The sequence below is a fragment of the Artemia sp. Qi Xiang Cuo genome, chromosome 4 (assembly GCF_049724085.1).
Source record: "Artemia sp. Qi Xiang Cuo chromosome 4, ASM4972408v1, whole genome shotgun sequence".
NCBI lineage: Eukaryota > Metazoa > Arthropoda > Branchiopoda > Anostraca > Artemiidae > Artemia > Artemia sp. Qi Xiang Cuo.
In genome coordinates, this window is record NC_142797.1 from 80,750,576 (window position 1) to 80,778,102 (window position 27,527).

Genomic DNA, 27,527 nt, shown 5'->3' on the forward strand with positions numbered 1-27,527 from the left:
ATAAAAATAAAGTTTAAAGAGAATTGAGCAGCCAAAGGGGAAAGGTAAGATGAGTAATAAAGGTAAAGGAAATGAAGTGAAGGGATAATGAGACATACTACCTATTAGTGTTTTTTTTTTTAAGGTAGAGTTTTTCATTTCTTTCTTACTTTTTTATATATATATATATATATATATATATATATATTATTATTTTGGGGGATGGGGGGTAAAAGTAAATTATATATCGGGGGGAAATAGAGGTTGATGAAAAAGGATTTGAAAAGTGTAATTTAAGGTCACGATGGAAGGGTTCCCCTAAGGGGAAGGGCAGCCTGAGATATCGGATGAACCTAAAAGGTATATGAAAATTGAAATGTAGTATACCTCTATTTTTATAACCTGATATATTTTGAAATGCTCAATTCTATATAAATTTAATATTTTGAAATTTTGAAGAAATTTTTTTATTAAGAAAAGAGTAGGTGACATTAAATAAATTATGAGATATTTTTAAAGAAAATTTGAAAGTCACCGAGAGGAGAGGAGGTGGGAAAAAAAAGGATTACCACTCTAGCTAAACTTTTTGGCGCGCAAAATATATTTAGAATATTGTAATTATCAAAAATCATTTATGTGTAAAAAAGGGAAAGTGGGGGGGGGGGCTGAAAAACTAACTTAATTCTTGAGTGAATCTAGTTGGCTCCTGTTGTTTCAAATCATGGTTGTCAATTGCGTTCTTGTCAAATCCTATTTGTTCATATCCGGGATCACACCTTACGTTATTTGTTACTTTTCTGACTGGGATCAGGCACTCTGAAGATGAATTCCGATTAAAAATTAAAAAAAAAGTCTCTTATTTAAGATAGGAGTGTAGTAGAGCTTATATGCGACCACTTCCGAGACAAAACCTACCAGAGGCCAAAATAAGAAAAAAAGCAAGAAGATAACCATTCTCCTCTTAAAAATAAATGAAGTATTCATTTTCTTTATCTAGGCCAGCTGAATTGTAAATATAGTTCACTCTTGTCCAGAGGCAGACTGAACCGCTGGTCCTCCTGTCACCTGGTAGGAGTCCTCAATAAAAATGGCATTTGACCCTTATGATAAAAACAAAAAAAAAATCAAGGGAAAAGTTGAAAAACAAATAATATTAAACTTAACGAGTATTATATATATGAAATAAGCATAAAAACTTAACTTTTTTGCGGGTCTATTGTTATAAAAATTCTGCTTTTTAGAGCTTCAATTACTATTGGGCCGAGTCGCTCTGTTTTTCAGGTCCATTATCCCACTCTCACTCTCCACGGTTACTGTGTGCCCTCTTCAACCGTTTCAAGCATGATTATGTTTAGGAGAATGATTCTGTCGTTTTTTAATTTATATACCTTTCTACCCATATATTATACGTTGCATACCACCCATATAAGCCTAATTTACCCTTCAATCAGGGTTTGGTTAGTTACTTCCATTACAGGCTGCTCATTACAAAATGAGTACTCCTATCTTCTCCCCTAAGATTTTTTTTTTCTTTTAATTTAATTAATGGGTACCCTCATTATTTTAATCAAATATATTGGCGGTCCGGGCAGGGAGGGGACCGTGATTGTATTTTACATTTGTATACTTATGTCGCATACCTTGCCCCCCCCCCCGCTCTTAGATTATGAGGACTAAGGCCGCTAATGATCAAATACTAAACAAAATTCTTAATCCAACCAAAGAGGAATCCCCCCTTTCCAGTTGAAAAATACTTTCATGGATAATTTCACCATGAAGAATTTTTCTCACGGATATTCCCCCCTCCCATGGAGAAATATGCCAGACTGTTCCGACCCAGCTGAAAGTTTCTCCGGAAAATATCCCCAGAACACCTCCACATGGAAAAATAAGTTGGCAAGGAAAAAGTTAGACAAATAACACCATTTTCAGTACTTGTCTATTATATAAAACATACTCAAGAAGTGAAGTTTGGTGAATGCTAATGAAATAAAACAAAATTATGATGAAAATATAATAGTTAAGAAACAAATTTGGGCTATATTTTTGCACATTAGGAGAGGGGGTAAAGCATAGCATATATTAAATGCATAACCTAAACAATTCTATTTTAACCTAACCAAACCTATTTAATCTAATGAAAAAAAATATTATGAAAATAGAATACTTTATTAGCAAACTAGTGAAAACTACAACTTGGAAATATGCTCCCAGAACGCAAAAAAGGGTTCAAGAATCGCGTTAAAATGAACTCGACCTTCTGCCTTTACTGCCGCCCGCCACATGTACTCTACTAAGTATGAATGTAAATGATGGCCGGATGTACCTTGGTGCCGTTTGTTCCTCCAATTCTCTGAGGAACCCCACATTCTCTCTACTTTTTTGGTAGAGGTGCCGGTTTCTGAGTCGACAAAAATTTTTTTGCGGTTCACTTTCAAATGAGTGAAACCTGCTTGTTCCAGATCAGTTGTGTTGTAGCCCTTCCAACAATCTGAAATGATTCTTGAACATCCATGGTGAGACAGTATATTCTATCCCTAGTCAAAGCAAACAGACCAGCGTCATCAAGAATCGCCTTAATAATCAATTAAAATGAACTGGGTCAAGAATCACGTTAATAATGAACTTTTCTTTGTCTTTAAGACGCTCAGCCGACGCCTAAGCTCCAAATTGAGTAATTCACAAATGACCTTCACAATTTTGCTAATAAATTAGCCTATTCTATTTTCATCATATTTTATTGTCTTCAATTTTCACTTCTCCAGTGTGTTTTATATAATAGTCGAGTAGTCTACATCATTTTCGTATAGGATCATATAGTCTCTTTTTTTTTTTAATTTACGCCATGGTTGCCCTCATTGTTTTGATCAAATATATTGTCGGTTTTAGGTCTTGATAGGAGGGGGCCAGTACATGTATTCTGTATTTTTACACTATTATGGTGTACCTCCCCCATGATTACGAGGCCTAAAACCGCTACTTATCAAATACAAAACCAAATTGTTAATCCAAACAATAAATTACGTATAGTTCATGTACTTACCGCACATGTTTTGGATTATGCCATCCTTTGTTGATCTTTTTTCTCCTAGTCATTCTTATGCGATTCTCTTAGCAGTCAAACTGAAATTAAAAATGTTTCTGACCCGTCTTACCCTCGGGTATGTTTCCAGCCAGGGGGTGTAAAGTGGGGTTATGTAAAACCGGAGAAATAAAGTAAAAATTTAATTTTTTTCATAAATAGACAAAAAATTAACGACTCGGATTAAAAAGCTGAAAAGCTTGGAATGTATTAAATAAAAAAAAGAGCTATAATTTGAAGTTGATTTAGACTTCGTCGCTTTTAAAAACGTCCTACAAGAGTCTAAATTGTGACAACGTAAAAACAATCGTGGAGGGATAAATTTAAAAAAAAATAGAATTTTCAAATGGGCTAATTAATTTTAAAAGTTTTTTTTTAATTTATGGTACTTTCAAGTTTTTCAAATTTTGAATTTTGTACGCTCCAGACCTTTTTCAAAGAAAGCTACCAAGTTTCAATTGATTTTTTTTTCTATTTCCTGGGAATTAAATCAGAAAAAAACGGCCAAATTTTAGATCCTTTTTCAAAGATCCCTTGTGGGAAATTTTTTTTTGCTGACATGCCGGGTCATAGAGCTAGATCTCGTTTCATAGCATAGGAAAATTAACATTACAATGGATTTAGGGAGTTTAACCTTAATTAGATTAACCTTAAACCAAAAATGAGCAAAAATAAAATCAAATAATCTACAAAGCGTGAAACTATCACAAATCAGCATCGATAAATAAATGAAACCCAAAACGAACAGAAATTACAATAAAAAACCAAGTCAAACTCCAAACGAACAGAAATTAAAATGAGTAGAGCTCAAAACCCCTGTCTTCCCAAGGTCAGAACATAATTTGCACTCTACTGAAAAAATACAAATAAATGGGCATTGTCAGTTTAATATACATATACTGATATTTAGTAATCAAAATGTTAATATTATTTGATTTATTAATCAAAAGCTCTGTGTTCAGATTTGTTGACGCGTAAATTGTAAAGATCACTTCTTGAATAGGTTGAAGTGTGATGACACCAGCGTTGCTGTTTCTGACGAGGTTTCTCAGAAATAAACTAGAGCGGGAAACTTTAATTGCTTTAATTTAAACCTGTTTAAAAACAGGTTTGTTGAAGACCAAGCAACATAGGAAAATATCCGCATCATTAGTCAAAAAGTTTAGGCAGTGGAATGAGGAAGGCCAGCAGTACACAATACTTTTTTGCGGTTGGAGCTTCGATATTTTTATTTATTGTTACTGCATATTTAAATAGAAAAAAAATCTTTTTCGTTTAAAACTCACAAGATTCAGCGTTCGCTTTGTACAAATGCTTAAAGTTCTAGTTTGATGATTTTCCTTTTTTGTCTTTGCCAATAACTCAAACAACCTTGGTTATGAATATAGTAAAAGAATAAACAGATGATAAACGATTATTTCTCTCTCACTCGGTTTTGCCAGGATTTCTGTTACAGCAGGTAGGAACCAAAGCAGTTGTATAGAATCATCCCAAAGTTTCCTTAAAATACCATTAGAAACATATTGTGATCTTGCTATTTATCTAATCTAGGCTTCTTATGATAGACTAAAAACAAGAAAAAGAAAATAAAGGAAAATAAAATTCAAAAACAGCCAGCCCCATGTCTTTTGATTTTGTACAATGAGATACGATAGAAAATTACTTGCCATGTCAGCATTTTGGCTAGTCAATCTTTCTATAGCTCCTTGGGACAGACATTTGATGAAAGAATTTGAGTGAAAAGCTTATCAACCTCTTGGTTGATAACCTCTAAGGTTAAAACTGAGGTCAACCTCTAAGGTTAAAACTGAGTGCTCAGCACTCAGTTTTAACCTTATATCTGAAATAATGACAGATTTCATAACTGCTGGACAGATTTGATTTACTATTTGATATTATTAGATTGTATCTGAATTACAGTTTTGATTTAATATCATCTGAAAATTTATTTTTCTTGCGTATAATTTGTACTGTCACTTATGATTAGTAAACAATCAAGATAAGGTTTTATCGAAATTGTAGTAGAAAGGATGGCTAATTAAACAGCATGAAGTTCTGTCTTTTATGAAACTAATGTATAGTAGTAAACGGTGCTGTGAACTTGAAATAGTTTGTCTTCGTCTCAGTTCATCTTTCTCACTTCCAATTTTAGGACAGAACTTACGGATAGCTATTTCGATACTTTGACGGTCCATTTTTCTTTCTTTTATGTCTCCTTCACTTATCGAACTTGTTAGCTTAAAGATAAATTATAGCATTAGACCAAAAATTCTTGAAAGATTCAAAGGTTAAATGAAATATTAATTAGGTTCCAGAATGAGATTAACAAAGCTAGCAACAATATATGTAGCAGAGGGGGGGCAACCCTACCAGACATATTTTGTGAGGCTCTGGGTTTGCAAAATGACAGCAGTTAAAAAGTTCATGTTTAAATTAGTTTTTCCTGGCTGGTAGAAATACGCACTCTCTGGCTTTTATATTTGTTACAGAGATTTTTCTTTTATGTAATACCTCCAAACCACATTATTTAGATGGTGGGCCAGAGCAGGGATCTCATCTAAGGAATTAGGGGAATAATATTTATTTCTATATTCTTATATTTTGGCTTAGGCTTGGCCAATGGCAATTTTTCAGAGGTAAGCAAATATATAAGAAATGGATACCATTTGAGTGTTGTTTTTTTTTTTTTTACCTAAAATTTACCATTAAGCAAGTGTGGTACGGGGAATCAAAACGCTTAATTGGATATGTCTAGAATTTGATATTATTAATTGTCAAAAAAGTAAGATTTTTCAGTAGATTCTAATCCCTGGGAAGCTAGTTAGATTTCGCAATAATTTGCAAAGGATTATAGTTCATGACCTGAATAAAATTATTACTCAACATTTCAATAAATGATAGATAATCCTATGATAACAATTATCGAATTATTTTGACTGATGAAATATTTTTGCCAACTGTACAACTTAGCAGCCAGAAGAGGGGAAGTTTTCTGTAGCAAGTGTCGTCGTACCTGCCGGGAGTGGTGTCTCCCTTAAACTGTGGAGAGTAGATAACAGAATCCTACGATTCTCTCACTTACTGGCATTTCAACCTTCTGAAATTTAGCCTACTACCTTTTCAATACCATTCGATTACCCTCCGATATCATTTTTCTTTTTCAGATGGCCATGATTCTTGGATTACGCCTAAATACTAATAGATAAGCATGAGCGAAAAAGATTTTTTTAATTCTCTACTAAATTTTCTTGCGCGATCACTATCCGAGGATGTGACAATAAAATGCATTGCAACCTCGTCTGTGAATTATTTTGTGCATGATCCGATTTTTATCAGCAAGGAAACTTCTTTTTTGTGAACTTAATACACAAGGCCAAGTCATCAGTTATGTCAAAGACGACGAAAATACTATTGACATGGGTAAGTTCTTCGTATCAGCCGCCAAAGAGAAGAAAATTATATGTTCTTTGTTATTTTCAGTCCCTGTAAAACTCCAGTCATCGGTGATGCTGTTTCTGCTACACTATCAAAAGTAAACGAGATTTCCCGAAAGATAGATGGATTTAGTGACGTCACGACTCACGAGCTCTTAAATGTGAAATCTTCGAATACTGAAAAAGTCTACCATGCATCAACCTCTGCTACCTACAATTTGTAAAGCGTTAAGCTATCGTATGCTCTAGTGCTAAAAAATTGTCCCAAAAAAATCATTGATCCACATTACCGTAGAAGTTTATTGACCGCATATACAAAAAAGCTTCAAATGACATTACAATTGCTAAGCGATCGAATAACGAGTGGAAAATTGTTGTGCGCTCCAAATCAGCGGCTAACAAAATCGTTGAGACTGTGAAAACTGTTCAGCCATCTAAAAATGCTTTTATGAAAGAACCAGTCTTCGCAGCCGTCGTTAATGAAGTCCCCCAATCCTTAGACTTTTCTGACGTTCGGCGACTAATCCCCAAAAGTACAAAGATAATCCAGTGTGTTGCTTCCCGCACCTTTAAAGTTCAGTTTGAGACTCGTAGGGACCTTGACTTTTTCTTAAAAGAATCAGTGCGTATTGGTTACGAACATCTACCTTTTCAGGAATTTCTCTTCTTTCCCACCGATGCTTTAAGTATCACAAGGTTGTTCTAATTGTAATAAATTGTAAATCATTTGCTATTTATAGTTGATGAGGCTCTACCAATCATGTATTTTATCATTCAAACGTATACACAGCTAGTATGTTCTGTGTGTTCTGCTGGTGGCCACACCTGCTACAGTCTGAAATTTCCAAATAACTGTCCAGCCAAGATTCAGTTTAGTCCACAAGATTGAAGTGCCAACAGCCAGTCATAATTTCAATCTGAGGTGCTAAATTCTAAACATTATTGGTGGGCTTGTCCAAAAGTATTCAGTTCTTGCTAAGTTCGTGTCAAAACATGATGTGATTTGCTCACAAGAGTATCTTTTAAGTCTGTTAAGGTTTAGTCTTTTGGACACTAGAGATAAATTCACTTACTATGCATCTCCTGCGTAGCAAAATAGAGCTGGTGATAGACCTTCGGGCGTTCCTGTGACATATGTGAATTCTAATTTACGTTTGCTGCTTTGTAGAATTCTGTGATTACTTTTTTGCTTTTAAAAATGAGACAACTATTGCCCTTTTGAATTCACTTCTTGCAGGCGCAAACGGACAATTGTTGTCTGACTAGGTCAAGTCTGCGAGAAGTGATTTGAACAATAGGAACAGTAGTTTACCGACCGGTGAAAATTCGCAGCAAGCTGTTGTTTCTCATTCTCTGACTGTCGTGACCGACCCCCATGGAGCGAAAATAATCTAGTAACAGACTTATGAAGGAGTCATAAAAAAGAAACCCTTCGAAGTGGATATTGCTTCTGCACTGCGCAAGCCCACTCCTACCCTCAACCAATCAGAAGTAGCTCCACACTTTTTCAAAGGAAATACTCCACTTCTCGTAAGTCTAATGTATTGATTTTGTCAGTCCTGGCAGCGACATCTATAGTTTTATTTAAAAAAAAATCGACTCACAACTCTCACAAGCGACAGCAGTAGGTTTATTTGAAGGAAACGAAAGAAAAGAGAAAAGACAGAGAAAAAAAAAGGAAAAAATGTATTGCTGTTGAATATCCTTTTATAGTAAAAATCGATGCTGTGATAAAAACGGATTCGATTTAGTATTTTTTTTCTCTCAGATTTAATAAGTTCTTCCAGGCCAGTGTGGCATAACTGGACCAAAAAAAAACATCACACATAAAGAGTTTTTTTTTATTTACCAAGATTTTCCAGAATCTTACTGGAAACTTTCAGTATAATCCTAAAGGTGACTCAATCGCATATATTGCATTACTGCTTTAATTCCACTAGCACTTTGCTACAACACCGCACTAGGGTTGCCACCGGTGACACTTTAGTGTCACTTTTGACACTTTTTTCTTAAAAGAGCACTTTTTGGGACACCTGACACTATTAGGACACTTTTTAGCAAAAGTGGCACTTTTTTTGCTAAGTAGCACTATTTTACAAAAAAAGAATATTTTCAGACAAAAAACCGGAAGGAAAACTGTCAATGTAGATATGCATCGATATCCTTTTTCCGTCAGTTAAGATTCTTATCTTAACTCCACGCGCGGCAATTATTGGATGCAAGAATCTTTCTATCCGGTGAAAAACGTAAACGTGTTTGTCTCTATCTGTATGTGAGAAATTTTTATATTCTTATTCTTATCACTGATAAGCGAAGATCACCCAGTGATCTTCGGTACGAAATACTTGGCAATGAAGAGGACAGGGACAGACACTTAACTGCAATGTGGTGGAGAAGCCTTCAATTTTTTTCAGTTGTCTAGTTCAACTATTTTGTGTTGTTGCAATAATTTGTAGGCTCATAGACAATAAGTCAGTCAAGCAGTTTGCAATTCTTGAGTGGGTCCGAATTCAATTTTTATGTTTTATTAGTTGAGGGTTGACTACAATTCAAAGAAAAAAAGAGCAAGAAAAGCTAAGAGTGTATTTTTGCGCCACTATGTTAATAGCTGTTACTATGTTAACCAGTCACTAGGCCAGTGACTGCTTAAATTTACGCGTCTTTTCATCGATTTTCGTGACTGGAGCTCTTGAAGCCCAGTCACTGAAAAGCTCAGTGGTGACATCACACAACGACTCAGCAACGCAAAAACATCCACTGAGCTCACTGGTGTCACACAAGAATATCTAGTGACCTCTTTAGTGACTGGAGTGACGCAAAAATGCGCTCTAACATTTCTGTTCATATTTTCATATTTTTTCTTTGAACTCTTGGCAATGGACAAATGAATATTCATACATAACCATCATACTAAAAAAACATTGATACCAAAACTTCCGTCATCTTAAATCCTATGCAATCATTAGCAAAATCACAATCTAATTTTACTTTTGTTTTCTTACTTAAATTTATGTTACATCATTACATAAGTTGAATTTGGACGCACTTCCTCATTTTAATTATTTCATTCCCACTAATTTTTGATTGTAAATGTGCTTTTACGCTAATACTCTAAATGCTCTTTTTTTATTATAAAGGTGCTTTCGTATTGATACTTAAAATACTAGTTGACTGTTTCTATGCCCTAGTCCCTGGAGACATCGTAAAGAAAAATTTAAAGGGAGTGGCGAGAGTTCTCGTGAAACTTATTCTATTCAGGTTGTGATAAACAAATTAGATGATATAGCTGTCTTATTGTTTTTCCACTAGTTTTTGCAAAATGAATTATTTGAAAGAGTTAGTGTCTGAACCATTACTGGTTGTGTTTATCGTAAGGTCATCAATAGCTACGATTTATGTTCGTGCCATTCTCTTCAGCATTTTCGGAGAAAAGATAAGTTTCAAGCACCTGAATGCACTGCAATAATCCAGATAGTCCATTTTATGGAAAAACTGGATGAAAAACCCTCAAAGTAGACGAGTAATTCTGTCGCTTTTTTTCCGTTTTCTCAAAAGAAAAAAAAACTAAAGGTTTTCCTCTTTTCTTTTTCCGTTCCTTTTTCACGCTATGAACAAAGACTGTTCAGAAAAACAAGAGAAGAAAGTACTCTGTGGGACGAGTTTCCATTTTATACAGTAAACACCATTTGTGTTTTAGCGGGTTTTTAGGAGGGGGGCTGGAAAGTTGACAAGAGCGGAAGTGCTGCGCAAAGCCGGGAATCAGCACGGACTAAGTAAAATCAAAATTTCTTTTTTATAGTTGATAGATGGCATTAGATCCGACACTTCATGTTGGAGAATTTAAAGAAGCGGGAAACCACGTGGGGGTGATCCCAAAGCAGTGCTTCCACTTTGTCGGATTTTTCCGACATTGTCGGATTTTCGGCCCTCTTGTCGGACAAAAAAACATCGTGTCGGACTTCGGAATGTTGTCGGATTTTCAGTAAAAAACGGATATTTTTCAGATTTGTGTATTTTGTAGACTACTGGAGTCTCCAACTCCAATAAAAAAGGATTTTCAAACTAGTAAAATTAGAAGGCCAATTCTGTTAGGGATTTTCAGAAAGTCATTAGTGTTAGTGGCAAAATTTTGGCAAGGCCCAATTTTGGAAAATTTGCACAGGGTGTGCTTTAATCTGCTCTGATATTTCAGTTAATTCCAATATCTGAGGAAGATTAAGGTGAGACTTTTTTCCAATGGCAGTATAAGATTAGAAAGTCTATTGCCAACATAGTAGCCTACAGGAGAGCTAGGCCAACATGGTTTAGTGACACCATGTGCTTCACAGGTTCAGAATGTTTTAAAATCTCAAAATAGCCTACTCAAAAGAAGAATGCAAGTTGAGTCTGGGTCTAGGTATGTAGATCGGTAAAAGACTGGTAATTCTGGCAATCTTCTCGAAGTCAAGTTTAATTCTAACAGAGAAATTACCCAGAATTTGTCCAGAACTGATCTGCAAAGCACACTTGGACCATCGTAGCTATCCTGATCAGCACTATGGCCACTCAGGACAGAATAAATGGATTCTGCATCAAGCAGGATAGCCTATATGTAGCCTACATGTACCCTGCATGGGCTGCATTTGTCTGGAACTGGGGTATGGAAGGAGAAAAAAAAGAGTTTCTCTGAGCAGTAGGCTATAGCTAACCGGTCAGGAACTCTACTATTTTGCGATCATCACCCAACCCAGGAAACTTCCTCTAATGAGATAATCTGTCTCTTGTCAGTAACGCCCAAAGTAAAATTATTCTCAAGCACAGCTAACTTCCGCGTAGGAGAAAAAACGGTAGATCGTCTACCAGGTGGAAATTATCTCTCTCGGGACTGTGTATCATTTTAGGCGTTCACTATCACTAACTAGTAGCATATCCACTTATCAGGCAACGTTGGCTCTATTGCGCAATAGTCTCAAAAGAGTAGAGTTCCTGACTGACAATAGCTAGGGTATCCTACAAGGAAGGTTTAAAAGGTCAAGAGGGTTTCAATTTCCTTTGAAGCTACTCTCACTATCGTACAGTAGATTTATGCTGGCTTTTTCAGGTTGGTGGAGCCTGTGTTATAGATTAGTTTTGTTCTAATATATCAAAAAGCGTCATAGGCTATTTAATTCACATTCGTTTTTCTTTTCTATTTTTTAATATTGAGATTAAGAAAGCTACAATTATTCAGTCAAACTGTATTGAAAACAGCAAACCTATCATCTACAAGATTAATTCAATATCATCTACACAATTATTCAATGTGCTTCACAGGTTCATTTTTTGCTAATATCTCTGTTAAAATGAAATTCTAATTTAAGAATACCAGCTTTCAACAGTAAAGATACAGTGAATTTCTTTCTTTTTGAAGTTAAGCATACTTTATAGATCCTTTGCTGTAATACACTTATTACGTTTTACTTATCAAGTCTGCTTGCAGGAAGTACCATCATGTCGGACAGCTCGTCATCTTCTGAAACTGACATTGAATATCTTAGTGGAGAAGAAAGGCGGAAAAGAAAAGGAGAAGAAAAAATCCTTCCCAAGAAAGAAGGCTAAGACGAAAAAAGCCAAATTCAGACACAGCTGGCTGAACGTCCCTGAATTTAAAGGGTGGCTTGCAAAAAACAAGTCATCTGATGAAAAGGCTCTCTGTTCACACTGCAGTCAGTCCTTGTGTTGTGATAAATCCAAAATCCGAAAACATGCAAAGAGTGCAAAGCACAGTGAAAGTGCAAGGAAATTAGAGGCTCCAAGAAAGCTCACTACAAGGATTGATCATGTCCTTATCACAGACAAAAACGAAGAAGAAAGCCTAAAGGCCAAGTTGGCTGCTTTCATTGTCGAAAACAATCTGCCTTTATCATTTGAAGAAACTCTTGTACCTTTTCTGAAAAGTTTGCCACACAAGGCTGTTGTTGAAAAAATTAGGCTGGGCAAGCAAAATGTGACAAATGTGATAAGACAGGCATTAGGACCGAACTACAATGAAGTACTGTGTGACCATTTGAGATTGACACATTTTTCTATCAGTATTGATGAAACAACTGATGTGGCAGTAAAAAAACAACTTGCAAGTGCAGTTTTGTTCTGCAATAAGAATTTTGAAGTAGAACTCGAATTTCTAGATATGGTTGAGTGCTCCGACAGGAAGGCGAAAACTATTTTCAATCTGCTATGCAAAGTTTTTGAAGATAAAAAGATACCTACGGAGAACTGGGTTGGGCTCTGTGCAGACACTTGCAATGCTATGTTCGGGTGTGAGAACTTTGTTGTCAGCAGAATCAAAGAAAAATTCCCATGTGTGATGCTGTGTCAAGTGCAGCAGCCATTCCATTCATTTGGTGGCTTCTTATGCTTGCAAACAATTGCCAAAGCAACTGGAAGATCTACATCGGACTGTATACAATCACTTCAACATGAGTGCCAAAAGGCGCTCTGAGTTTGAACTACATCAGCTATTTACTGACACCCCAGTTCTGAATGTGCTTGCCCCAGGTCAGACACGTTGGCTATCACTTCGGATGTGCGTTCAGTGACTATTGCAGAATTGGTATGCACTTTCTAGCTACTTTCAGTTAGCTGTAGCTTAAGATCCCACTCACGCAAACGACTGGGCATGGCAAGCCCTAAAGAATCCACTGCTTCGGATTCAGCTTGAGTTCCAGCTCTATGTACTGGAGCTGTTTACAGATTTCAATCTTCTTTTCCAAAGTGAAAAACCTTTGTTCAAAAAAATAAAATTATAATTAGAGATACTCTTGAGAAAACTGGCCATGAAGGTCATGAAGACCATCTACGTCAGATCAACCTCGCCTTTGAATCTTGACCCTGGCAACGCAATTGAATACATTGCAGTGGAAAATGTGTACTTGGGAGCTGCAGCTCACGAGTTTCTTCAGACCTTGCAATCAGACCCGAATAAAAAAGCAGATGAGCGTGAAGTGAAAGTAATCTATGAATGTGCTCAGAAGTTGTATGTAGAGGCGGTGAAGCAAATCAAGCAGCGATTTTCATTTGAAGATGAACTGTTTACATTGTGCGAAATACTTGACCCTGTGAAAGCTTTAGATATCAGTGCTGTCACTTTTCTCCAAAAGAGCCTTCAGCAGTGTAAGGCACCATCGTGGGTTGCACCAAAAATTATAGAAGAATGGCGGAGTCTACTGATCTTTGATCTTCCAGATGTGACAGACGTCTGCGATTTCTGGCTCCATGTGGCTTCTTTGAAAACTCCAAATGGTACGCAGAGATTCCCCAACATAGTTGGGGTTTTGCAGTATCTTTTGACCTTGCCGTTTTCGAACGCAGTTGTTGAGCGGTTCTTTTCTACGTTGAAAGACGTGAAAACAGATAATAGGAATTTGCTCAAAAGTGTTACCCTTACCTCTATCATGCAGGCCAAGTCTGGCATGAAAGGAAAGAAACTTGTGTCCCGAGACTTAGAGGTCGTTGCTCCCCTCTTAAAACGACTCAAGTGCGTTAGAGCAAACGCGACGGCAGACGAGTACGTTCAGTCGAGTGGAACTGTAGCTTTAGTTTAAGTTAGGTGCAGATGAACGACGTAAGAGGGTATTGAGTTTAAATGAATGTTTAAGCTGCAAGTTTCTCTCCTAAAAGAAAACAGAAATCGAAAGCCCAGTTTTGCATTACTTTTCCACTATTTTGGATGTCTCGTACACGGCGAAAATCGCCGGGCTGATCTTGAGAGCAGAAAACAGATACATTTTCTTATACTTCTACAATCAGGCTTACATCGCTCGTTTGGGCATAGTCCTATGGACTTGTGCAATCTACAAAGCAACATCTACAGCGTTTTTTGTTTTGTTTTTTTTTCTTCTTTTTATAATGCAAAACTATGGCCAAAGACTGCCACGCTTGTTTACATTAATTGTCTGATTTTTTATACCAGTTTTCCAATAAATGAATACTCATGAGTAGCTAAGCATTTTTGAAATCGTCACCGCGTTCGTCACCTTCGTAGAGAGCCTGTACTGGACTGGACCATTAGGCCCATAAGGTATGACACTGTCTAAAACGTGGTCAAGATCGCCACACAGCAGCCCAAGAAGAAGTAGAAGTTGCTCTTGGCCATTTGATCCGATGGAAAAATAGGCAAAGCAGAAGGTAAAATAGTATGGAAATCAAAATAAACAGGCTTTTTTTACGCCCAGAAGAGGGATTTTGGTTCACAATCTCGGTTTTTCGTCTTCTTCTTCTATTTAACAGCAGGCGGGCTCTTCAGTAAAACTATTTAGCCCTTTTCCTTTTGCTTCACTATGTGGGCTACAGAGCTACTGGCTTGATTGCCTCATATTTATTAGATATATTCAGATATCTTTCAGCAGATCTGTTGACTCTAGGAGTTCAAATATAAGATGATAGATGTCGATTTCTATGCTCTGTGTGCAGGTATAGTTGGCTAGGCTCTTGGCTGATAGTGAGATTTTGTGGTGTTTGAAGTATTTTAATAGTTTACAAAGCAAGGTATGTTGTGCAGACGTCAGCATATTACATTCAAATAGGCAATGGTCAATTGTTTCATTATTCATATTACAATGCCTGCGAAGAGGGGACAGGGGAATTGAGCCACTTGAATTAGAAAGCTTATATGAGAATGCAAGGAAATTTAGTCCATTTGTTCCAGAACGAATTCTATGATAAATTTTAGAAAGATACTTATTGGGAAAGGGGGAAAGAACAGGATTAATCTTATTAAAATTAATATCTGAAAGCCTCCATCGGTAAATATCTCTAATTAGGATTGGTCTCCCACTTGGCTGGTCAATATTTATAGCATTTTTTGCTATTTCATCAACCTGATGATTACCACTTATGCCAGAGTGGCTAGGAATGTACTGAAAGTAAGTTTTTATGCCACTTGAAGCAAGATTATCAATAATACTGAGACAATGATAAGTGTCAATGTCCAATTTACAATGAGGAGCTGAGGCCAGCAACTCAAGGCTTGATAAAGAGTCGGAATAGATGATAATATTATTCGAATTTTCAATCAAAGGTTGGTTTTGCTTAAGGTGTTCTAATGCCATGATTATGGCATTTAACTCAGCAGACATTGTTGATAAATTATTAAATAATCTCTCGCCCATTGCAATTTTCAGGTGAGGAAGGAAAACACCACTTGCAACCTTCTCATCCATTTTTGACCCATCAACAAATATTTGGAAGTGATTTTTATAAGTAATTGTGTTAAGTTCTGCAACTTTTTTCTGGACAAAAGCAATGGGGGTTAAATCTTTATTCAATTTTGAAAATTCAGTATTTATTATGGGAAATGACCAATTCCATGGAGGGGATTGGGGGAAAGTAGGTGCAATAGACTTTGCTGGTACAGGGAACTTCTTTTGAGTATTGGCATACTCATCTGCAATACCTCTATACATGGCTGGATTTCTTAACCAATTATGTAATGTGTGTGAGCTATTTGATTAAATTTTTGTAAGATGTTTTATCAAGAGAAAGCTACGTCTCTCCCTTATTGTTGTTAATCCACTCTCCATAAGCAGAAACTTGGTGCTTGTGGGTTTCCTAAGACCAGACCAAATATGAGACGTATTATATCATTTTGTGTTGTTTCAATTTTTTGCATCTGGGTCTTTGCACATGCACCATAGACAATGAGCCCATAGTCAATATGGGGTCTTATATGTGATTTATAAAACTGGAGTAAGGTTTTCTCCTTACAACCCCAGGGTGTGGAAAGAAGTCTTTTTAGTATATTTGCTTTTCTATAACATTTTTTTATTGTGTTTGAAATGTGGAGGTGGAAATCAAGTTTTTGGTCAAGCATGAGACCTAGGTAATTAATATTATTATCTTCTGGAATAGTTGTTTTATTTAGAGTTAGTTTTGCATTAACATGGTTTCGCTTCCGGTGAAATTGGATTATTTTTGTCTTGGTGGGTGCAATGGGTAAATCTGAATGTTGAGCGAAATTGTCATACTGGAAAAGTGACTTTTGCAGATTTGACTGTGCTATCTGAAAGGTGTTGCCAGATGATCATAGCACCAGATCATCAGCATATTGTAGATTAGTGTGGGGTAGGTTCATGTCCCAGAGATATAGGGCAAAAAGGAGGCAACTGAGGACTGCTCCCTGAGGTAGGCCGTTGGATCTTGTCTTTTGGGGTGAAGAGGCTGAACCAACACAAACAATGAAACTTCGCACTTCTATGAAGGATTTAATAAAGGATACTAGCTTAGGAGGTACTCCAAGGTTTGCAAGTTTATTTAAAAGGATTTGGTGGTTCACATTGTCATAAGCTCCTTCAAAATCTAGGAAAGCTGCCACTAGGATATTATTTTTTGAGAAAGATTCATTTATTGCATTTGTTAGCAAAATGAAAGCATCTGTTGAGGAGTGGTATTTCCTGAATCCAGTTTGAGTGTGTGGGATCATGTTATTTTTCTCAACAAACCAGAGGAGACTGTGATAAATAATTTTCTCCATTATTTTCCCCATCACAGGAGTAATCATTATGGTCCTATAAGACTCAGGGTTATCTTTTGGTTTATTTTTGTTTAGGATTGGTAGGAGGGACAAACATTTCCATATGTTGGGGAACCTAGAAGATGCCCAAGCGTGATTATAACAATTTAGCAGTTCTTGTTTGTATGAAGGTGCGAGATTCTTTATCCATGTAGGGTGTATATTGTCATAGCTACTGCTAGTTTTGGACCTAATATGATGTATTGCATTATTCAATTCCTGGATTGAAAATAGATTAGTTATGTACTCGGATCCTGGGCGTGGTTGGTAACTAGGGTTCATAGGAATTGTGGACAGCTTGCTTTGATAATTTGATGTTAGCTTATTAACAAAAAGAGTTGCAAATAGGTTAGCCTTTTCATTATCATTGTCATAATGGGTATTATTATGTATAAGCTCATACAGGAGTGGGTTGGGAGAAGTCTTTTTCCCACATATGTGGCTTATGACTTTATGTATAATTGGCTCATTTGTTTCTCTGGAGAGATTATTTGCAAAATTATTCCAGTATTTATATTTAGCATCTATTATAGTCCTTTTTAGATTAGATTCTGCTTGTAATTTTTTAAAATATGTAGTAGGTGTTGGCTTTTTAATGAATTCTGTCCTAGCTGCCTTTTTTATCCTCCATTTATTTAGGCACTCATTTGTCCACCATGCTTTAGGAATTTGTTTAGGGAATGTTTTCTTAGGTGTTGTCTAGGGGATAGCATGATTAGCTGCATTTATTTATAAAAAAGTCAATGCTTCAGCATGTGTGTCAACTGTTGTCTTAGAAATGCATGAACTTTGGGTGAAACTTGTAATTTCATCATTTAGCTTATTTTGGAAAATAGACCAATTTGCTTTAGTGTTGATATATTTGGATGTATGAGATAAAGTTTCAGCAGGTTCATTTAGGGAGCAAACTATAGCAAAGTGGTCTGTACATAGAGTATCAATTTTATTTATGTAAATTTTGTTCAAAAAATTTAAAGACACAATTTGTAGGTCAATTGTGGAGAAATTGCCACTTTTGGGGTTGAAATAAGTATTCAGGTTTGGAGGGGTAGCAACAACTAATTCATTATTATTTGAAGTCATATGCTCAATAAATCTTCTTCTTCTTCTATTTAACAGCAGGCGGGCTTTTCAGTATAACTATTTAGCCCTTTTCCTTTTGCTTCACTCTGTGGGCTACAGAGCTACTGGCTTGATTGCCTCATATTTATTAAATATATTCAGATATCTTTCAGCAGATCTTTTGACTCTAGGAGTTCAAATATAAGATGATAGATGTCGATTTCTATGCTCTGTGTGCAGGTATAGTTGGCTAGGCTCTTGGCTGATAGTGGGATTTTGTGGTGTTTGAAGTATTTTAATAGTTTACAAAGCAAGGTATGTTGTGCAGACGTCAGCATATTACATTCAAATAGGCAATGGTCAATTGTTTCATTATTCATATTACAATGCCTGCAAAGAGGAGACAGGGGAATTGAACCACTTGAATTAGAAAGCTTATATGAGAATGCAAGGAAATTTAGTCCATTTGTTCCAGAACGAATTCTATGATAAATTTTAGAAAGATACTTATTGAGAAAGGGGGAAAGGATAGGATTAATCTTATTAAAATTAATATCTGATAGCCTCCATCGGTAAATATCTCTAATTGGGATTGGTCTCCCACTTGGCTGGTCAATATTTATAGCATTTTTTGCTATTTCATCAACCTGATGATTACCACTTATGCCAGAGTGGCTAGGAATGTACTGAAAGTAAGTTTTTATGCCACTTGAAGCAAGATTATCAATAATACTGAGACAATGATAAGTGTCAATGTCCAACTTATATTGAGGAGCTGAGGCCAGCAACTCAAGGCTTGATAAAGAGTCGGAATAGATGATAATATTATTCGAATTTTTAATCAAATGTTGGTTTTGCTTAAGGTGTTCTAATGCCATGATTATGGCATTTAACTCAGCAGACATTATAGATAAATTATTAAATAATCTCTCTCCCATTGCAATTTTCAGGTGAGGAAGGAAAACACCACTTGCAACTTTCTCATCCATTTTTGACCCATCAACAAATATTTGGAAGTGATTTTTATAGTTAATTGTATTAAGTTCTGCAAATTTTTTCTGGACAAAAGCAATGGGGGTTAAATCTTAATTCCATTTTGAAAATTCAGTATTTATTATGGGAAATGACCAATTCCATGGAGGGGATTGGGGGAAAGTAGGTGCAATAGACTTTGCTGGTACAGGGATCTTCTTTTGAATATTGGCATACTCATCTGCAATACCTCTATACATGGCTGGATTTCTTAACCAGTTATGTAATGTGTGTGAGCTATTTGATTCAATTTTTGTAAGATGTTTTATCAAGAGAAAGCTACGTCTCTCCCTTATTGTTGTTAATCCACTCTCCATAAGCAGAAACTTGGTGCTTGTGGGTTTCCTAAGACCAAATATGAGACGTATTATATCATTTTGTGTTGTTTCGATTTTTTGCATCTGGGTCTTTGCACATGCACCATAGACAATGAGCCCATAATCAATATGGGGTCTTATATGTGATTTATAAAACTGGAGTAAGGTTTTCTCCTTACAACCCCAGGGTGTGGAAAGAAGTCTTTTTAGTATATTTGCTTTTCTATAACATTTTTTTATTGTGTTTGAAATGTGGAGGTGGAAATTAAGTTTTTGGTCAAGCATGAGACCTAGGTAATTAATATTATTATCTTCTGGAATAGTTGTTTTATTTAGAGTTAGTTTTGCATTAACATGGTTTCGCTTCTGGTGAAATTGGATTATTTTTGACTTGGTGGTTGCAATGGGTAAATCTGAATGTTGAGAGAATTTTTCAAACTGGAAAAAAGACTTTTTCAAATTTGACTGTGCTATCTGAAAGGTGTTGCCAGATGACCATAGCACCAGATCATCAGCATATTGTAGATTCGTGTGGGGTGGGTTCATGTCCCAGAGATATAGGGCAAAAAGGAGGCAACTGAGGACTGCTCCCTGAGGTAGGCCTTTGGAAATTGTCTTTTGGGGTGAAGAGGCTGAACCAACACAAACAATGAAACTTTGCACTTCTATGAAGGATTTAATAAAGGATACTAGCTTAGGAGGTACTCCAAGGTTTGCAAGTTTATTTAAAAGGATTTGGTGGTTCACATTGTCATAAGCTCCTTCAAAATCTAGGAAAGCTGCCACTAGGATATTATTTTTTGAGAAAGATTCATTTATTGCATTTGTTAGTAAAATGAAAGCATCTGTTGAGGAGTGGTATTTCCTGAATCCAGTTTGAGCGTGTGGGATCAAGTTATTTTTCTCAACAAACCAGAGGAGTCTGTGATAAATAATTTTCTCCATTATTTTCCCCATCACAGGTGTAATCATTATGGGCCTATAAGACTCAGGATTATCTTTTGGTTTATTTTTCTTTAGGATTGGTAGGAGGGACGAACATTTCCATATATTGGGGAACCTAGAAGATGCCCAAGCGTGATTATAACAATTTAGAAGTTCTTGTTTGTATGAAGGTGTGAGATTCTTTATCCATGTAGGGTGTATATTGTCATAGCTACTGCTAGTTTTGGACCTAATATGATGTATTGCATTATTCAATTCCTGGATTGAAAATGGATTAGTTATGTACTCGGATCCTGGGCGTGGTTGGTAACTAGGGTTCATAGGACTTGTGGACAGATTGCTTTGATTATTTGATGTTAGCTTATTAACAAAAAGAGTTACAAATAGGTTAGCCTTTTCATTATCATTGTCATAATGGGTATTATTATGTATAAGCTCATACAGGAGTGGGTTGGGAGAAGTCTTTTCCCCACATATGTGGCTTATGACTTTATGTATAATTGGCTCATTTGTTTCTCTGGAGAGATTATTTGCAAAATTATTCCAGTATTTATATTTAGCATCTATTATAGTCCTTTTTAGATTAGATTCTGCTTGTAATTTTTTTAAATATGTAGTAGGTGTTGGTTTTTTTATGAATTCTGTCCTAGCTGCCTTTTTTATCCTCCATTTATTTAGGCACTCATTTGTCCACCATACTTTAGGAATTTGTTTAGGAAATGTTTTCTTAGGTTTTGTCCTGGTGGTAGCATTATTAGCTGTATTTATTAGTAAAGAAGTCAACGCTTCAGCATGTGTGTCAACTGTTGTGTTAGAAATCCATGAACTTTGGGTGAAACTTGTAATTTCATCATTTAGCTTATTTTGGAAAATAGACCAATTTACTTTAGTGTTGATATATTTGGATGTATGAGATGAAGTTTCAGCAGGTTCATTTAGGGAGCAAACTATAGCGAAGTGGTCTGTACATAGACTATCAATTTTATTTATGTAAATTTTGTTCAAAAAATTTAAAGACACAATTTGTAGGTCAATTGTGGAGAAATTGCCACTTTTGGGGTTGAAATAGGTATTCAGGTTTGGAGGGGTAGCAACAACTAATTCATTATTATTTGAAGTCATATGCTCAATAAATTTACCAGCTTTATTTGCTGGTTTATTCCCCCACAAAAGGCTGTGGGCATTGAAATCACCACAAATAATGATATTTTTTAACATATTAGAATTATTTATATAATTAAAGAAATCCTTGGCATCTGTAGTTTGGCCATTAGGGTTATAAAAGCTTATTATGTAGGTTTTTAAATTATTCAGCCAAACACTTATACCAATTACATCAACATCATTTTCAAAATCTGGAAAATTGATGCCACAAAATTTTATATTATTATTAACTAATAAAGCTACACCACCTCCTTTTCTCTCTGAAGATCTATCCTTTCTCAGGATAGTATATCCCAGAGACTTAATTTATTGATTTTGGGTTAAATGAGTTTCCTGGGGGCAAGCAATATTAATTGAATTATTATTCATAAATGATATTAGTTCACTTAGCTTATTTTCTGTTAGTGATCTTACATTCCATTGGAGTATTGATAAATGTTGTGTTGTTGATTTATTCTTCATGTGACTGTGTATCAATGTTCAGCTTTGTTAACAGTAAAGCAAGATCTTTTTTTGCTTGAATGAGCATATCATCTGGGATGTAGATTTTTGCCAATTCTGCAATAATTTTTGTTTTCTGTAGTGGATGTATGTTCATGGCCTGAACTGCATTACAGTTTAGAATGAATAAGCATAAATTTGGGGATTGCATTTTTGGTTGTGCATCCTGTTTGTTGGTTAAGGGATTGATTCCTGGTTGTGTTTCTGGTATGTTTCTTCTTGGGAGGGAGGGCCAGGCTGGCCTCATCTCACTGGACAAGGAAGCTTGTTGGCTTGGTGATTCCTTCTGAGAGGGATTTGAGCTAGGGGGCTTAGAGGATGGTGTTTTATATGGGGTGCTGGATGCATTGGGGGCAATTGCCTTGGGGGTTTTGGTTGGTTTCATTACAGGCTTTATTTGGTATTGTTGGGCAGCATTTGCTTCCATTGCTGCAAAGGGGTATGAGATGGCCTTCTCTGTTGATATTTGGAGTGTTAGAGCTCTTTTCTTGTATGCAGGGCATAATGATTTATTTGTAGATTCAAGTGGGCCTTTGCAATTGATGCATGTAGGCTGAGTGTTGTTGCAAGTTGTCAGCTCTTTAGGATGGACAGATTTACAATTACTACACTCTTGGAGAATTTCATTGCATTTGTTTGTTGTGTGTCCCAGTTTGAAACACTTCTGACACTGAATAGGCTTAGGTTTGTATTCCTTGTGGGGTTTGATTTGCCCAAATAGGAATAATTTTTGTGGGATATCAATTTTATCCTTCAGTGTGAATAAGAAGGATCTACTAGTTTTTAGGCCATTAGAGTTGGGTTTTCCAAGTTGGGTAACATCCTCAACTGGGATTGTGTTTCCAGCCCTATCTGAAAGGCCTTCTTTTAACTCCTGACTAGATATCTCTGGGGGAACATTATAAATTACTATTTTTGTTGGTGATTGTTTTGGGTTCCAATTAGATGCAATAATTGGGTTATTCAGAAGGGATTTAAGGTTAATTATTGTATCTGCTGATGTCTGATCTTCTACAGCTATTAGCAGAGATCCATCACGGTTAATGTTAAGAGAGAACATTGATTTTAGCAATTTAAAAAATTGCAACTCCTATTGCAGAGATCATTTTTATTTCAAAGGGAGTGGTGGGATTAATTTTAAGGTAAATTCGTAAGTTTTGGAGGGAGGATCTTGGGCAGGGAGAGGGGAAATGCTTTTAATTGGGGAGATTTTTTTCCTTTTTTTAGAACTTCTAGAGAGGGCCTCTTGAAACCCAATATCATCTATGGTTACATTAGCCCCTACATTTACCATCGATCTAGTTTCCATGTATGAGATATCCTTAGAGATATGATGGAGGGAATTTAACTAGCCGGAACGAATATATTTAAATATTAGATTCTCACTGGAGATCGATTCGGGACCTGGGGGGATTTTTTTTTTTGGAGTACATCTACACATCTCCTATTGGAAAAAGCTTTAAACACAGAAATAAAACTAAAACAAGAAGGGAAAATATATTATATCAAACCGTCTGCATTATACTATGGAGGAAGATAAACACCACAGTATAGCCCTGAGGATGTCTTGAGCAGAATTGGTTGGGTACAACTGCTGATTAGAATAGATAATAATCACAAGAAAATATATTTCGATTTTCTTATAAGCTTGCTGTTGCTGGCAACAATAAATCGAAATTCCGAATTCGGTGCAGCTTCATTTTCTTCTTGAAGCGGTTGACGGTGTTTTGAAAACATAGCGTTTTGGCTAATGGTCCACGACGTCTGAACCGCAAATAGCTGCCTCGTCAGCACAAGGAATTTCTAGCGCAGCTGCGTGCTAAAAGAAGGGCCAAAAGGATGAAAGCGGGAGTAGTGGGATTAGTTCGGGGAACTAAAAGGCGACTCACTGCATCCTTTTCAGCCTAACACAACAGCAAGCTCAAATTGCCAAAATCATTTGCAGACGAAGACGTTTAAGAAACCATTTTGAGCGGTTCTAAAGGTCTATAAATAATGTAGAAAATGAGAAGCTTCATTCTCGAAATCGGACTTTTGTCAGATTTTTCGGTTCGAGTCGGACATTTGTCAGATTTCGGACTACCACAGTGTCGGAACAATAGTCGGATTTTCTATGGTCGGGTGTAGGAATTTTCAGGATTTTCAAAAAGACGGATCAGAAATCTAGTAGGAACAAAGTGGAAGCACTGTCCCAAAGGGATAGACCAATATTTCCAATTTAAAAAGCTTGTTAATATGAGCGCGAGCGACACGAAGCGTCGAGAGTGGCAAATTTTTGGAAAATGACACCTTTTATACAAAATTGACACTATTTTACCATCCAAAGTGGCACCAAAAAAACCGGCTGAGTGGCAACCCTGCCGAATTTGTTATTAACACGGTAGAATCATGACCCTTCTATGAGACCCCTAATGAAACTTCACTTCTGAATATGATAAGAAAACTTGTTAACTTAGACTAATTACAGATTTTTGGAGAATATTTCACTTTCTGCATAAAAACAAGTAGGCCTACTTGTCAATTAGCCCATCTGGTACACACGTAAGATAGATGTTAAAGGAAACTAGTCAAACATGTATCATTGAATAGAGAATCGGATGGCAAAGCATGGTTTGTCATTGCACTTACAATATTTAAACTTTTGTAAAATTCTACTTTAGTTACTTTTGGCTATCTTGGAAAGGGGTTGGGTTAGGAAAATGAAACTTTCCGGGATGGATCTACATGCTAAGGTATGTCCCGGGAAGGTACTTTGAAGTACTTACCTCCACTCCTCCCCCCTCTATATAATGATAAATTACTGCACATTACTAGTTGTTTAAACTCATATTTCATCATATATTACTACCATAATTATAAATCACTGTTTACCTTAGACAACTTCAGCTTTTAACCTTGTTCATTAAAATATATTCCAAAATCCTCTTTAAATCCTAAACCATTTAATTTCCTATCCTTGCTGACTATTCTTATGGTATAATAAAACCAGGTTTGTTGTGATGTCACAACTTTGCTTATCAGAAACCCTTACCCTTGAGGGTAGCAGGCACATGCCAAACACCTCTGTGTTGATAAGACCATTTAAACTGCATTAATTAGGGAAAGGATTTGACAAGAGAGACCAGTAAAAATAACCTAATTGTTTTTAGAGGCCAAATTATGTCATGGGAAGATGTTTTTGAAATCCCTCTTCCACCCAAACTCAAAATTTTCTAAAATTCTACTTTAGAAGCTTTTAAAGTATTTCTAAAGTACTAAGAGATAGAGTGCTAAAAACATCAGAATCAACTTCAGAGGAGAAGTTTTATCACAGGAAGAGGTTTTTAAAATCCCCCTTCCCCCCAAACTCAAAATTTTCCAAAAATCTACTTTAGAAGCTTTTAAAATATTTCTAAAGCACTAATAGATAGAGTGCTAAAAACATCAGAATTGACTTCAGAGGACACGTTATATCACAGGAAGAGGTTATTGAAATCCCCCTTCCCCCCAAACTCAAAATTGTCCAAAATTCTACTTTAGAAGCTTTTTAAATATATCTAAAGCACTAATAGATAGAGTGCTACAAAAACCAGACTCAACTTCAGAGGACAAATTGTGTTATGGGAAGATGTTTTTGGAATCCCCCTTCCCCCCAAACTCAAAATTTTCCAAAATTCTACTTTAGAAGCTTTTTTAAATATTTCTAAAGCACTAAGACATAGACCGCTACAAACAGCAGAATCTACTTTAGAGGACAATTTGTGTCGTGGGAAGATGTTTTTGAAATCCCTCTTCCCCCCAAAATCAAAATTTTCCAAAATTCTACTTTAGAAGCTTTTTAAATATTTCTAAAGCACTAATAGATAGAGTGCTAAAAACATTAGAATCGACTTCAGAGGACAAATTATGTTACAGGAAGATGTTTTTGGAATCCCCCTTCCCCCCAAACTCAAAATTTTCCAAAATTCTACTTTAGAAGCTTTTTAAATATTTCTAAAGCATTAATATATAGAGTGCTAAAAACATCAGAATCGACTTCAGAGGACACATTATATCATGGGAAGAGGTTATTGAAATCCATCTTCCTCCCAAACTCAAAATTTTCCAAAATTCTACTTTAGAAGCTTTTTAAATATATCTAAAGCACTAATAGATAGAGTGCTACAGAATCGACTTCAGAGGACAAATTATGTTATGGGAATATGTTTTTGAAATCCCCCTTCCCCCCAAACTCAAAATTTTCCAAAATTCTACTTCAGAAGCTTTTTTAAATATTTCTAAAGCGCTAAGACATAGAACTCTACAAACAGCATAATCGACTTCAGAGGACAATTTATGTCATGGGAATATGTTATTGAAATCCCCCTTCCCCCCAAACTCAAAATTTTCCAAAATTATACTTTAGAAGCTTTTTAAATATTTCTAAAGCAATAATAGATAGAGTGCTAAAAACATTAGAATCAACTTCAGAGGACACATTATATCACGGGAAGAGATTTTTAAAACCCCCCTTCCCCCCAAACTCAAAACTTTCTAAAATTCTACTTTAGAAGCCTTTTAAATATTTCTAAAGCACTAATAGAAAGAGCACTAAAAATATCAGAATCGACTTCAGAGGACAAATTATGTTACGTGAAGATGTTTTTGGAATCCCCCTTCCCCCCTAACTCAAAAATTTCCAAAATTTTATTTTAGAAGCATTTTTAAATATTTCTAAAGCGCTAAAACATAGAGCGCTACAAACATAAGAATCGACTTTAGAGGACAATTTATGTCATGGGAAGATCTTTTTGAAATCCCCCTTCCCCCCAAACTCAAAATTTTCCAAAATTGTTACTTTAGAAACTTGTTTAAATATTTCTAAAGCGCTAAGACATAGAGCGTTACAAACATCAGAATCAACTTTAGAGGACAATTTATGTCATGGGAAGATGTAGAGGACAAATTATATTATGGGAAGATGTTTTTGAATGAAGATGTTTTAGTGCTAAAACATAGAGCGCTACAAATATCAGAATCGACTTTAGAGGACAATTTATGTCATGGGAAGATGTTTTTGAAATCCCCCTTCCCCCCAAACTCAAAATTTTCCAAAATTCTACTTTATGAGCTTTTCAAATATTTCTAAAGCACTAATAGATAGAGCGCTACAAATATCAGAATCGACTTCAGAGAAAAATTATGTAATGGGAAGATGATTTTGAAGTTCCCCATAACGTTCATTCCATTCCCCCTTCATGCTCAAGAATCTGGTTGATAATTTGACATTTGAAAAGCCTTATTTTCCACGGGGTATTTTTGTTTGGGGGGAGGGGGATTTTAAAAACCTCTTCCCGTGATATAACGTGTCCTCTGAAGTCAATTGTGATGTTTTTAGCACTCTATGTCTTAACGCTTTAGAAATATTTAAAAAGCTCCTAAAGTAGAATTTTAGAAAATTTTGAGTTTGGGGGGAAGGGGGATTTCAAAAACATCTTCCCATGACACAAATTGTCTTCTAAAGT

At 35.9% G+C, this 27,527-nt stretch overlaps 1 protein-coding gene across 6 annotated transcripts in view; it reads left to right on the forward strand.

The window, feature by feature from the left end:
* The first annotated feature begins 5,156 nt into the window (after positions 1-5,156).
* LOC148953486 (putative methyltransferase DDB_G0268948) overlaps positions 5,157-27,527 on the forward strand; it is a 55,217-nt gene continuing 32,846 nt past the window's right edge. Inside the window, exon 1 of one of the 6 annotated variants that reach the window (XM_089088560.1) lies at positions 5,157-5,250. Coding sequence is in view for 1 of the 6 variants with exons in the window: in XM_089088563.1 (XP_088944689.1) it covers positions 24,652-24,654 (3 nt within the window). In the remaining 5 variants the exon portion in view is untranslated. Of the gene's footprint in view, positions 5,251-24,417; positions 24,655-27,527 lie in introns of those variants that run through there. The other 5 variants (XM_089088559.1, XM_089088563.1, XM_089088558.1 and 2 more) reach the window with 5 other exon arrangements.